We start from the raw sequence: 13,308 nt of genomic DNA, 5'->3' as shown, positions 1-13,308 counted from the left end.
ACTGCCTTGAGGCATGGGTGCCTTTTTCTAATTTGCACAAAGATGCTACCTGCATGCCAAGCCATGCTCCCTCAGAGCTGCACTGGCCCAGAGAAGTTGCCGTTTTCAAACTTGCCCAAAGGTCCATGTGGTCTAGCTACAGCCCTGCCAAGTTTGGGAAGATTCCCCATACCATTCCCATTGATAGGAAAAAACTTCATATACCCTCAGCCAGTGGGAGAGAGCTGTGGAATATGCAGTGTCCAGTTCTATGAAACATACTCCTGCATCTGTCTCAAATAATACTGAGATTCTCCTACAATAAACTTTAAACTTAGCCCTAGGGGTCGTTGGTGAATGGATGAATGTGCAGACAAGAAACTTTAGGTTTTGATAAAGTTTCCCCTCCTTGTGCTGTTGTGCAGCAGGCCTGCATGTTATATAGCTTGTGGAGAACAGCATTGAAAAACAGCCCTGGCCAAGTGGGAGCAGGGCCCGTGGGAGTGTCCACACTCCCTGAGCTCCTTTCTAGGTGTTCATGCGCTTAGGGCTGCCATAACAAGCCAGCACAGACTGGGAGGCTTAAACAACAGACATTTATTTTCTCACAGTGCTGGAGGCTGAAAGTCCAACATCAAGGTGTTGGCAGCGTTGGTCTCTTCCGAGGGGTTTCTCCTTGGCTTACACGTGGTCTTCTTCTCCCTGTGTGTGTCTGGGTCCTACTCTCTTCTCATAAGGACAGCAGTCATACTGGATTAGGGCCCACCTGTATGACCTCGTTTTACCTTAATTACATCTTTAAAGACCCAGTCTCTAAATACACTGACGTTCTGAGGTACTGGTGGTTAGCACTTCAGCATGTGGATTTGGGGGGATGGAGGGGACACAGCTCAGCCCACCACATTAGGGCTGTCCTGGAGCTCCACGGTTGGACTAAAAGAGCCACCCACTCAGGAAGGCATTTGCCTGACTAGCTCTGCGTCCCTATCTTGACTAGGTTGAAGGTGCTCATACATGCCATTGTAATGATAACTGTGGACAGTGTAAAGAAACCTCCGATTTAGATGAGAACTTGTGAGGAGCAAATGGAACAGCTTCTTTATTTTGGATAAACCCCTAAGTATAGGATGTTTCTTTCCTCTAGAACAGAGAGAACCATGGGCTGGTGGAAAAGCTGACCAGCCTGGCTGCTCTTCAGGCCGGTGACATGGAGAAGATTCAGAAACTGGAATCAGAGCTGGACAGAGCAGCCACCCACAGGCAGAATTATGAGGAGAAGGGGAAGAGATACAAGGCTTCCGTGGAAGAGGTCTGTGCTGGAAGTGACTATGGGCATAGGTTGTGAGTCGTGCCGTGAAAGAGATCACAGTGCAGCATTTTCCCACAGAGTAGACTTCTGCAGAGCAAATCAGATTTTGCCATTGGCTTCCATTACCGAAGAGAGCCTCCATTTTAGGGGAGGAGAGATCTGAGGCCTAGAGTCCGGGTGGGGGCAGAAGAGGAGGCTAATGCTTCAAGAAGCACAATATAAGGTTTCCTCTTCCTTTCCACGTTTGTGAAGTGATGAAAGGCCTGAGAAAGAGCCCTGGTCAGATGCTTCCCTCTCTTCCAGCATGACCTTGATCTCCTGTCACTTGTCCACCTGGTGTGCATCCTGGAAGCATCGTCCCCAGAGCAGCAGTGCAAAGCATGGGCAGGTTTTCATCTCTGTGGTGTAGTAAAAAGAGCAGTAGACATAAAACCCAGATATCCCAGGCTCACATCTTCTCTGGGCAACCTTGGACAAGTCACTCACCCTCTCTGAGTTTTGGTTTCCTCATATGTAAAATGGGAATAACAAAAAGGGACTGACAGAATTATTGTGAAGATAAAATTGTCAGATAAAATAATTTAACCAAGTGACTGTCATGGAGCCCCGCGAAAGCGTGAACTGCTGTTTTCTAAGCAGGTGGTCTTTATTACCGTCCGTTCTGCACCTTCTGAAGTGCCACAGCACCCACCGTAGTGGCAGCCTGGAGCCCCAGGGCATCCCTCTGCCCTCCCCGCGACCAGATGCCTGGCTGCACCAACACGGCTGCTGGCATCCCCCTCACTGCCAGTCACCAGCCATCAGCACCCAGGGGCCCCCAGCTGCCAGCCCAGCAAGCACTTTACAAGAGAACTTAGGTCGTGATCACACATCCTTTCTGAATCTCAAAGTGTGAATCCACTTTATATCATAAATTTCTTATATTAAGTATATACATACCCTGGCCAAGAAAAAGACAGAGAAGTTTCCTTGACTTTGGGAAAACCTTGGATTTGGTTCTTTCTCCTTGATTTCAGCCATTTCCGGGCGAGGCTGGGAACTAGTGTCTGTTAAAGTCACATGGAGCCCTTGCACGTGGAGCTAAACACAGCGTCTTGCAGTGGGCTGGTGCCGGCTGTTACCTATGGATGGGAGCCGAGACCAAAAAATACTAATTTAAAAATATACAGGCAGTGGGGACAAAACTCAAAGCGAGGTTTTCAAAAAAGCATTTTTTTCTTCCCTTTGCTAGAAATTGGCAAAGCTTCAGAAGCGTAATTCAGAATTGGAAATACAAAAAGAACAAATACAGCTGAAGTTTCAAGAGAAGACTGACGAGTTGAAAGGTAAAGCCCAAGGTGACCCGACACACATTCACCCGTTCACAAGTCCAGTCATTCAGGAAATAGGTACTGGGTGGGAACTGAGTTTCAGGCTGGACCAGGAGGCTCTGGCATAATGAGAAAACTTTCACTCCACAGAGAATAACTTTATTTAAATCGTGGCAACTGTACCCTACCGATTTATCCGGTTTATTTCCATCTTTTGTCGGAGCACAGCCGTCCCTGTCTCAGAACCTCCTGGGCCATTTACAAAGTACCGATGGGTGGGCCATCAGCCTGGAGCTGTGATATCAGAAGATGGGGTGGGGGAGTGTAGTGGGTGGTGGTGGCAGGTATGGTTCAGAGTCTGTATTTTTTTTTTATTTTATTTTTTTGCGGTACGTGGGCCTCTCACTGTTGTGGCCTCTCCCGTTGCGGAGCACAGGCTCCAGACGCGCAGGCTCAGTGGCCATGGCTCACGGGCCCAGCTGCTCCGCAGCATGTGGGATCTTCCTGGGCCCGGGCACGAACCCATGTCCCCTGCATCGGCAGGCGGACGCTCAACCACTGCGCCACCAGGGAAGCCCCAGAGTCTGTATTTTTTTAAACCTTGTAGTCATCCTGATGCATTGTCCAGGGCAGTGTTGGGATAATGTTTGTGTCTTACCAAGCACCTGCACTCAGATTTCAGCTCTGTCCAGGTTACTTAGTCTAAGTGGTACCCAGGTCCTCTGCCACTGTCCTGGCCCTGAACAAAGGGCCCCGCTTAGCACTGAGCTACATCAGCCCTGAGCTGTCAGATGCAGGCCCTTGGGACCAGCAGTAACACTTTCCTTTGGAGTGTGGATCAGCCATCCTTAGCCTAGCTCTGTCCATCTGTACTTGTCCGACTCAAATTCTAATTGCAAGCCCTTGCTAAATCCCGGAAAAGGCAGCAGGAACATGAGCCTAGTGGTTCCTCACCAGGTAGTTTAAATCACCATGCTGGATTATCTGTCGTGTCCAGGAGCTATTCCTTAAGCTCCAGCGTGGGGGCAAGGGTGCAAGGGTTCAGGCCTGGGGATCTAGCACACACCTTAGGCCCAGCTGTTGGGGGATGTGCCAGCATCTGGAGCAGCACTAAGCCCTGGGGTTCAGGTCAGAGTGCAGGAGAAGCACATGTCGGGAGGAGGAAGTAAACATCCTGAGACCTGGCCAGCAGAGCAGGCAGGGTGTTCAGGTGATGCCCAGGATGGGCATGACCTCCTGCTGCACATACTGTGTGCCCTGCACCCTGTCTCTAAGGGCTGATGATGTGGGTGCTGGGGCCCACGTACGTGGCAGTGATGGACAGGAAGAGGTTAGAGGTCTGTGAGTAAACCTTGAACTCGAATTAGGGAAGGGCTTTTTAATTACAATCCATTCCTCTTGAGTGTTTGTTCTTCTTTCTAACTTCTTTAAGTGGAATTTCCCACAAAAAATTTTAAATTCCCACAAGTATGTCCTGAAAATTATATATTTGACAGCATTGACATGTTTGGGTGGGTAATTTTATAACTCCTTCTAAAAAGTGCCTGAAAGCTTTCACACTCCATGTTTATAAACTGCTTATCCTGTGGGTCTCCCTACACATGGCAAACTGAGTTTTATGAAAGCACCAACTTCCACTTAACTCTTGTGACGTGGGACTCAAGGATACTATCGAATGCTGTTTCCCCTTTTTGAGATTCCACCTTGGGCAAAATCTCATTGCTTTGGGGAAGAAAGTCCCATTTGGACAGCCTCTTTAGCCCATTTGCAAATAGCCCAAGATGGTAAACACCAGAATTGAAGTCAATTCTGTGAATGAATTAAACACTGAAATTATACCAAATACGGTATCTTCTAAATTAAAGCTTAAGCATTTTCCCTAGTATTTTCTGGATGACTCATGACATTCTGAAGCAGTCATTTTGATTCAGGGACATTTTACACTGCATTGGACAAACTATTAAACTGTTGGCTTTTTTTTTTTCTTTAAACAAAGACATGTGGAGGATTACTGTTGTCACCTCATCCCTGGGCTCCCCTCTGGGGCAGGACTCAGAAATGAGGTAGAACTCAGGGAAGAGGTATCAGCTAAGCACATATCGGGCTGTCAGGCTTTGATGGGCTGCATCTGTTAATCCTGTGCCCATTCTGAAGGGCACCTGTTGTGTGTGGACACATTGGGAATGTGGAGCTCTCCTAACCAGAGGCTGTCTTGAACCCCAGTGATTGTTTCCCAGTGGTCAGGTGCCCACTTAACCTACACTTTGTGTTGGATTCTTGTATTGTATTTAAATGCAACAGTGGCCTTTTAGACTTCCTCTTCCCCAGGTGAAGACAGACACTTTATTATTTTCTTGGTTATCATGAATGAATGATTCTCCACCAAGGCCCTTTGGTTCCCACCCACCCCCACCCCCCGCCAGGGGACATTTGGCGATGTCTGGAGACATTTTTGGTGTCACAGCTAGAGCAGAGGTGCTACTGACCTCCAGTGGGCAGAAGCCAGGGATGCCAGTCAACATCCTACAGTGAGCAGGATGGCCCCCTCTCCACAGCAAAGAATTACCTAGCCCGAAGCATCAATAGTGCTGAGATTGAGAACCCCTGTCATAAATTGATCATCTTCTTCCCAAAGGGTTTCTGTTTATTTTATTTTATTTTTTTTTTGCGGTACACGGGCCTCTCACTGCTGTGGCCTCTCCCGTTGTGGAGCACAGGCTCCGGACGCGCAGGCCCAGCGGCCATGGCTCACGGGCCCAGCCGCTCCGCGGCATGTGGGATCCTCCCGGACCGGGGCACGAACCCGCGTCCCCTGCATCGGCAGGCGGACTGTCAACCACTGCGCCACCAGGGAAGCCCTGTTTTTTTTTTAATAATAATATTTATTGTCTCAAAGCCAACATATCTATTTTAATAAAGCAAATGGTATTCAGACCAATAAAAGTACTCTGAAACTATTCATAGATTGCAACATAACAAATTTGTGAGGGTTATTATTTTGAAACCCCCTTATCTATTTCTAACTTGTAAAAAATGACATTTATACTCTCATCTTAAGTCCCATTAATCATAAATTCTTACATTCTCACTTTCTTAAATGTGACATGAAACAATCAAGGCATTGCTTTGTGGACATATTTCAAAGAGTATTCATTCTCTTTCACAGAAAAAATGGACAACCTCACCAAGCAGCTCTTTGATGATGTGCAGAAAGAAGAACGACAGAGAACGTATGAAATCTCATTTGTCTTAAAGCCACTGCTTTTTTCTCTCTCTGCTCTTTTCTGTTTTGCGTCTCAGCTTGCAGGTAGCAGATCACAGATACAGGAGAGCAGGGTGTGAATATTTTTAGGAAGTGAGAGATTGAGCTTTGAGAGAGCTAAGTGCCCAGTGTGCACCTCTCAGACACTGCACAGGTTCTGGAGTTGTGGGCACAGTGGACCTTTATTGCCAAGACAGTGAGAAGTTCAGAGACTGCCACCTCTTCATCTTCCATCAAGTCCAAGGATGAAAATTAGTGCCTCTTAAATAAACCTCCCTTCCTTCCCCTCACCCCCCACATTGTATCTGTAAACTTGACTCTTGTCTCAGGTAGTAATGTGTGTAACCCACCTCACACAAATTAAGACAGGTCCCCATGAGCTTGTACTGTACCAGCTCTGCCTTTCCTGTCTCAGTATCAAATCCTTTGCTAAGGTCTAGAGGCTCCAGTCTGTGCCCCCCTCTCTTAAGAAGTCAACTCACAGGCTTTTAGATCTCCAGGTAGGGATTCATGGCAGGGTGTTGGGGAGAGATGGAACATTCTTGCATATCTCTGTCCAAGGCTAGAAGGCACAGGGCTGCCTGGGTGGCAGGATATACAGCTTCCCTGTGAAGTTAGTTAGCAGGAGAACCTGGGTCTGGATGAAGAGGGCAGGATGCTAAGCAGTTAGGGGAGGGAGTGTCACTGAAAATCTCCAAGAGTTAACAGATACATAGAGTGTTTCATGATCCTACATCAGTTTTGTTTGTTGTTTTTTTTTTTTTGATGTATCGTTGATTTATAGTATTATATTAGTTTCATGTGTACAACATAGTGATTCAAACTTTTTATACATTGTACTCCATTTATAGTTATTGTAAGATATTAGCTAATATTCCCTGTGTTATATAATATATCCTTTTAGCTTATTTATTTTATACATAGTAGTTTGTACCTCTTAATCCCGTACGCCTTTCTTGCCCCTCCACCTTCCCTCTCCCCACTGGTAGCCACTAGTTTGTTCTCTGTGAGTCTGTTTCTGTTTTGCTACATTCATTCATTTGTTTTATTTTTTAGATTCCACATATAAGTGATAACACACAGTATTTGTCTTTCTCTGTCTGACTTATTTCACTAAGGTATTATACCCCCCAGTTTCATCCATGTTGTTGCAAATGGAAAATTTTCTTTTTTTATGGCTGAGTAATATTCCGTTGTACACATATGCCACATCTTCTTTATCCATTCCTCTGTTGGTGGACACTTAGGACGCTTCCATATCTTGGCTATTGTAAATAGTGCTGCTGTGAACATTGGGGTGCATGTATCCTTGTGAATTAGTGTTTTCATTTTCTTCGGATATATACCTAGGACTGCAATTGCTGGGCCATACTTACTAGGGATAGTTAACTCTTTACCTTGAAAAGTCTGTTTTTCAGTGAACTCTAAACTCTAGGATAGAGGAGCTCAGCTATTGGCATCTGCTGGTGTTCTGGGGCCACTTAGGAGTGATCATTTCAAGCAGGGGCTTGGAGAGCCAGCCTGAGGCCAAGTCATTTTGACCCCTTTGCAGTCCTCATCAGCCCTCACCTGCAGCTCCTTTTGGTCCCTGGTCAGCTGACTGGGGAAGACTTGGTCCTGTCACAACCCTTGAGAGGCTCAGAGGTGCCACAGTCAGTGGGCATACTTCTGGTCAGTTTAGGCTACACGTCTGAGATTCTCTTTACATAAGATTTCTGGTTGCAATTTGCTTCTTCAAATGTATTTTCCTGGCCTCTTAGGAGCACTGTAGTTTTTTTTTTTTAAATCTGAAAACAAAGTTTAAAAGTTTGTTAATACCTGTAAGAAGAAATGAAACAAAAACCTATTGGGAATATGACTCTCTTCCTCAGGATTTTCCCCTTTGTGCTATAAAAGCAAGTCATAAAATGGACTGAGTTGACAGCCCAGCCAGTGGGAAGATGATTTCTTAAACTCACAGAGCTCCTAGGATGGCTTCAATTCCGACTGGGCCCCTGTGAGCTATGTAGGGCTGGTCTAGGCTCTGTATATCTCTTCGGTTATTTTTCTTGGGCTCAATTGAGCAGTCATCGTACAAGGAATTGGCTTTCTGTGGCCTTTTGGGCACCTGGCTTTGCTGCAGTTTATTCTAAAATGATTGAAGAGCTGAACCCTTTCACATATTAAATGGCTATTAATTTAATAACCATTTAACTGGTTTAGGACTAAAAGCCAAACTGCTCCAAGGATCCTTGGTTCGAGGCAGGGGACAGGACTTAGCAGAATGTGCCACGGTCTTTTCTGAGCGAAGTGGCCCCTTCAGGGGACCACGTGGAACCGGGGCGGCTTGAGGGATACACGACCCCCAACAAGCATTGAGTCTTTACGTTTAGCCTCCCTCTCCTGCGCGTCCTCGGAGTGACCCCTGTAGAGCCACACTTCTCTGATCAGAAGGTGTAAGAAGAAGCTGCCTTAACCTAAGGGGACAGAAAGCAGTCTGCTAAACAGAAAGACCATTGTCCTCACAATAGGTCTTAACTTGGCTCTTCCTTTCGGAAGGAAGAGCCTCTTATTTTCCAAATGATCTGTAGTTCTTAAAGCCTTTAGAGACGGTTCAGAATTTTCTTTTGCTGCTTAGACTTCTTGAAAAAAGTTTTGAACTGAAAACGCAAGACTATGAGAAGCAGATCCGGTTTTTGAAAGAAGAAATGAAAGCTCTCAAAGATGAGAAGGTGCAACTGCAGCATCAGCTGGAGGGAGAGCGGGTCGCCTCTGATGGCCTGAGAGGGGAGGTGGCCCGGCTGAGCAAGCAGGCAAAGGTAGGAGCTGCTCACCCCCCACAAGCTCTTTGGCTGACTCGTCTGACCTGCAGGAGCGGGAGGAACTTCACATCCCTGCAGGGTCAGCTGACAGTACCCATGTGAGGGCAGAAAGCCAAAGGACCCCGGTTCCTCCAATTCTTCCAAGTATAACCCGCCCCCCGCCCCGCTGCCTTTGACTTAGCAATACTGTTTTTTTATGTTTTAAAAGTCAGCTTTCTAACTTTGTAAAAATTACATTTACATAAAGTTGTTCAAGTATGTTGACCCAGAGAATACTTCCATATTAAATTATAAATTGATGTGAAACCCTGTTATATAATCCATCATGTTGTATATCTGGTAATACCGATATTAAAATTAAATGACCATATCAGAATCTTCCATTTTAAAGTGTTATCAGATAATCTACACAAGCAATGGTCCATGCCTGGACGATCAAGGTTTTAACTAAATTCCTTCCCCATTGGAAAATACAGACCTGTTTTTCCCTCCCTTCTTCAAGGCAGACCATTTTAGTGTAAGGTTGGAAAGCTTTTAAGCTTCCACTAGATATGTGAGACACATGTTAGTAGAAAATTGTTATGATTACACAGATATCCTCTGTACTCATCAAGGAGTACCCGTGCATAGTTTAGAAGATGTGTCATGGAATCGTACCTGGGTTGCCTCTGAATTTCTTAGCAGAACTGCCAATATTCTCTGGGCCCTAGTCTCCTATTATTTGAAAGTAGTAGATTGGACTGTGGAATCGGGAAGGACCACATATGCCTATGAGTCCTGCATTCTTAGCAGCCACATAAGACTGATGTCAATCTGGGAGTCATGTCATCTGGCTGCAGTCTATATCTTGGGAAGTCATGTGGCTGCCCTTGGAGTACGGCACCAATATTTGTCACTTGTTTCCTCTTTGGTAGCTAAAACTATGATCCACACTCTCCAATGTGGTATATTAAGGAGATTAGTCTGATTTTTCAAAGAAAATAAACCCATTGTCATCATGATACATGTTATAATAAGCCTGTAAGTAAATACAGATATGACTTGGAACATTTACTGAAACGTTACCAAGAGTCGGGCTTGAGGGTGGATAGTCCTGGGTCCCCTGTCAGATGTCCATGTGACCCTGAATGTGCCGTGTAATGCTTATGCAGCTTCAGTTTTCTGATCTATAAAAGGTCATTCTACTCACCTTATAGACCTGTTACAAGGATGAGGTCGTGTATGTAAAATGATCAGTAAATGCCAAGTTGATCTCCCTTTTCACCTCCTGTGGAAACAAGAGCTTTAACCTTTAAACACTTAGGCTGACTGAGAAAATATCCAGGAAGGGTTACTCACCTCTGAACAGCTCCCATAGCTGCAGAAGACAAACCCGAGCTCACATGTGAATAGAGGCAGAATACAGCCTCTTCCCCACAACCAGAGCTGCCCCTCTTGGACCCGGGTCATGCCCTCACTGCCAACTCCTAGACCTCCAGGGCATGCCCTGCCCCTGCCGCTGGGCCACGTCTAAATGTAGCTGGAGCCCAGACCCTTGACTTGGCCCACTTCCTTGCATCCAAGATTTCATCCTACAGTGAGAGAGCACTTATCCCCTGTGCTTGATTTCTCGCAGCTCCTTCCCCTCTCCCTCCCCTCCCCAAACTTGCAGTAAGTACTTATTTTTTCCCTTTTTATAGTAGAGAAGCTAATTCTATTGCTACAACCAAGTACATCTGGGAAACACAGTGTTTTAGATAGTTAAACAAGGTTTTAAGGCCAAGCCTTATGGGCAGCGATGGTTTAACAAGATTTTAACGGAGAAACTGCACTTAGGACAACTTGCACAGATAAATAATACAGTAATAGTGTTCCCTTTGTCTGATGTAAATCATGATAGCTGTTTTTTCTTCACCTGGTTCCATCATTGCTGGGATTCAGACAATCTCTGAGTTTGAAAAGGAGATAGAGCTACTTCAGACACAGAAGATAGAAGTGGAAAAACATGTGCAGTCCCAGAAACGGGAAATGAGAGGTAACGAAAATATGAGTCACTGAGTCCATTGGGGTGCAGGCTGAATTTATCATAGGTGTCACTGTTAAGGCAGTGTGTCCTTTGATTGGTCTGAGGCTGGTTAGTTAGTTGGTTGGCTGGATAGCTGGTAAGTTAGTCAGCTGATGAGATGGTTAGCTGGAGAGTCTGAAGGGCTAGAGAACTGGGTCCTGAAAAAGGAAATGGGAAAAGAGAAATTAGGCAAAAATGTAATTTACACCAGTTGTGCCTTTTTCTCTCAGAAAAGGTGTCAGAAATCACCAAACAACTTCTTGAGAGCTACGACACTGAAGATGTAAGAAGCAGGTAATCATTTTTGCATTATCAAGCATTTAAAAAAAGGTAACACATGAAAGAGATGATTTTCTTACCCTCCTCATTGTTGCAGGCTCTCTCTGGAAGATTTGGAACATTTAAATGAGGATGGAGAACTTTGGTTTGCTTATGAAGGTCTAAAGAAAGCAACACGGTGAGAAATTTCCGTCAGTTTCTTTGTGATTTTTCAGAGATAATGTACTATTGGAAACTCAAAAGTTTATCTTTCATAGATTTGATAGACAAAGTAAATTCCTTATAGTAGAATAGTCTAATAATCCCTGGAAATATTTCTTTGAAGATTGAGTAAATTAGTTTAATAATGAAGAACAATCTCTTTGTGGGATAACTGGCCAAGTAATAAAACCCATAACCTGTACAATGAAAACTGACTATATCAAATAAGTTAGCCAGTGTTGCTATAGATATATAAATATGTTTATTTATTTATTTATTTATTTTATTTTTGGCTGTGTTGGGTCTTCGTTGCTGTGCACAGGCTTCCTCTAGTTGTGGTGAGCGGGGGCTACTCTTCATTGCGGTGCGCGGGCTTCTCATTGCCTTGGCTTCTCTTGTTACGGAGCACGGGTTCTAGGCACATGGGCTTCAGTAGTTGTGGCACGTGGCCTCAGTATTTGTGGTGTACGGGCTTAGTTGCTCCGCGGCATGTGGGAGCTTCCCGGACCAGGGCTCGAACCCGTGTCCCCTGCATTGGCAGGCGGATTCTTAACCACTGCGCCACCAGGGAAGTCCCTATAGATATGTTTAAATTTAAGGCGTTTGCTTTTTTAAAAATTAGTAAAGTATTTTTAGAGCAGTTTTATGTTCACAGCAAACCGAACAGAAAGTACAGAGGTTTCTCATATACCTCCTACCCCTACACATGCACAGCCATTATCAACATCTCTCACTAGAGGGTACATCTTTTAAAACTGATGAACCTACGCTGACACATCATTATCACCCAGAGTCAATCGTTTACCCTAGGGTTTACTCTTGGTGTTGTACATTCTATGGGTTTTGAAAAATGTATAATAACATGTATCTTTATCATTGTTGCATCACACAGAATGTATTTTTTTTAATTATTAGAATAAAAATATAATTTTAATAATGTCCAAAATAAAATTTCTTATCATTAACTGCATGTTAACACCACATAACACTTCCTAACCAGCTGGAAGGAGTTTATAATTTTATGTTCCTAATTCCATAGCTTATAACCTTGTGTACACAAGTAAACTTTATGTGCTTAGCGCCTGGCTCTTAATTGTGGGTTTTCATAACTGCTGCAGAAGTACACACTCAGAGTCATCAGCAGAATAAAGACTGCAGTTAACTTCTTGACCCCTCCTCTAACAGCATTTTGGAGAGCCATCTCCAGTCCCAGAAGGATTGCTACGAAAAGGAGATTGAAGCTCTGAACTTCAAAGTGGTGCATCTAAGTCAGGAAATCAACCACCTGCAGAAATTATTTAGAGAAGAGAATGACATCAATGAAAGTATCCGTCATGAAGTCACCAGGCTAACATCGGAAAACATGGTATGGTCTCAGCCGCGGGCCCCAGTCGTGGCCATTATTCTGGAGATGTTATGCATTAGTGGAGTAAAATTCAGTGTCTCAGCTGTAAAACAGATTACATTTCCCAGGAGTGAAATAGCTGGTTCAGAAGATAAAACTATAAAATTACCCCAGGCTGGAAAGCATTTTAAGAGGGTTTACCGTAGGATAGGTCCAGATTCTGTGAGGTGTGTGCTCTTAAATCTATCCATTTTAAATCTAGCCCTAACCCCTTGGCAAGTAACAAAAAGCATTAAGGTAAAAAGGTACCTCTTGAGAGGGGTGTGCATTCAGAAGGTCAGTCGCCCTGCTCATGCCCTTCATCTCACTGTTTCTACGGCTTCCTTCTTCCGTGATGCCTGTTCTTCCCCACTGCCATTTGTCTCATCCTTTCTTCTCACTCATGTCTACTGGCATGAAGAAATACCTTAGGAACCTTCTCAACAAAAACAATCCTTTCTTAACCCCACACCCCTTGCAGCCACCACCCCATTTCTCTGGGGGACTTGGCCACACTTCTCCTTGCCACCTGGCTGTGATTTCTCCACTCACCTCCCATTTACTCTGTGGCCACCCCATTCTGTGGGCTGCCTCTCCCACTAACTGAATCTGCCTGCACAGGGCTGAGCACAGAGGGTTCCTTTCCACCCTCGTCTAAGTCTCTCAGCAGCACTTGGTGATGTTAATGACTCCCTCTCCCTCCTTTCTGTTCTGCTGGCTTCCAGGACACTGTGGTCTC

At 44.9% G+C, this 13,308-nt stretch overlaps 1 protein-coding gene across 4 annotated transcripts in view; it reads left to right on the top strand.

The window, feature by feature from the left end:
• MYO5C (myosin VC) overlaps positions 1 to 13,308 on the top strand; it is a 117,908-nt gene that overhangs the window by 61,176 nt on the left and 43,424 nt on the right. For all 4 annotated transcript variants that reach the window (XR_003796006.1, XR_003796007.1, XM_029238890.1 and 1 more), the window contains exons 22-29: positions 1,124 to 1,288; positions 2,520 to 2,613; positions 5,765 to 5,828; positions 8,478 to 8,658; positions 10,582 to 10,675; positions 10,936 to 10,999; positions 11,082 to 11,162; positions 12,371 to 12,551. Coding sequence is in view for 2 of the 4 variants with exons in the window: in XM_029238890.1 (XP_029094723.1) it covers positions 1,124 to 1,288; positions 2,520 to 2,613; positions 5,765 to 5,828; positions 8,478 to 8,658; positions 10,582 to 10,675; positions 10,936 to 10,999; positions 11,082 to 11,162; positions 12,371 to 12,551 (924 nt within the window). In the remaining 2 variants the exon portion in view is untranslated. The remainder of the gene's footprint in view (positions 1 to 1,123; positions 1,289 to 2,519; positions 2,614 to 5,764; positions 5,829 to 8,477; positions 8,659 to 10,581; positions 10,676 to 10,935; positions 11,000 to 11,081; positions 11,163 to 12,370; positions 12,552 to 13,308) is intronic.

The sequence above is a fragment of the Monodon monoceros genome, unplaced genomic scaffold (genome assembly GCF_005190385.1).
Source record: "Monodon monoceros isolate NGI ecotype Baffin Bay Population unplaced genomic scaffold, NGI_Narwhal_1 Super_Scaffold_21, whole genome shotgun sequence".
In the NCBI taxonomy this organism is placed as follows: domain Eukaryota; kingdom Metazoa; phylum Chordata; class Mammalia; order Artiodactyla; family Monodontidae; genus Monodon; species Monodon monoceros.
This window is presented reverse-complemented; position numbering and strand designations above follow the sequence as displayed.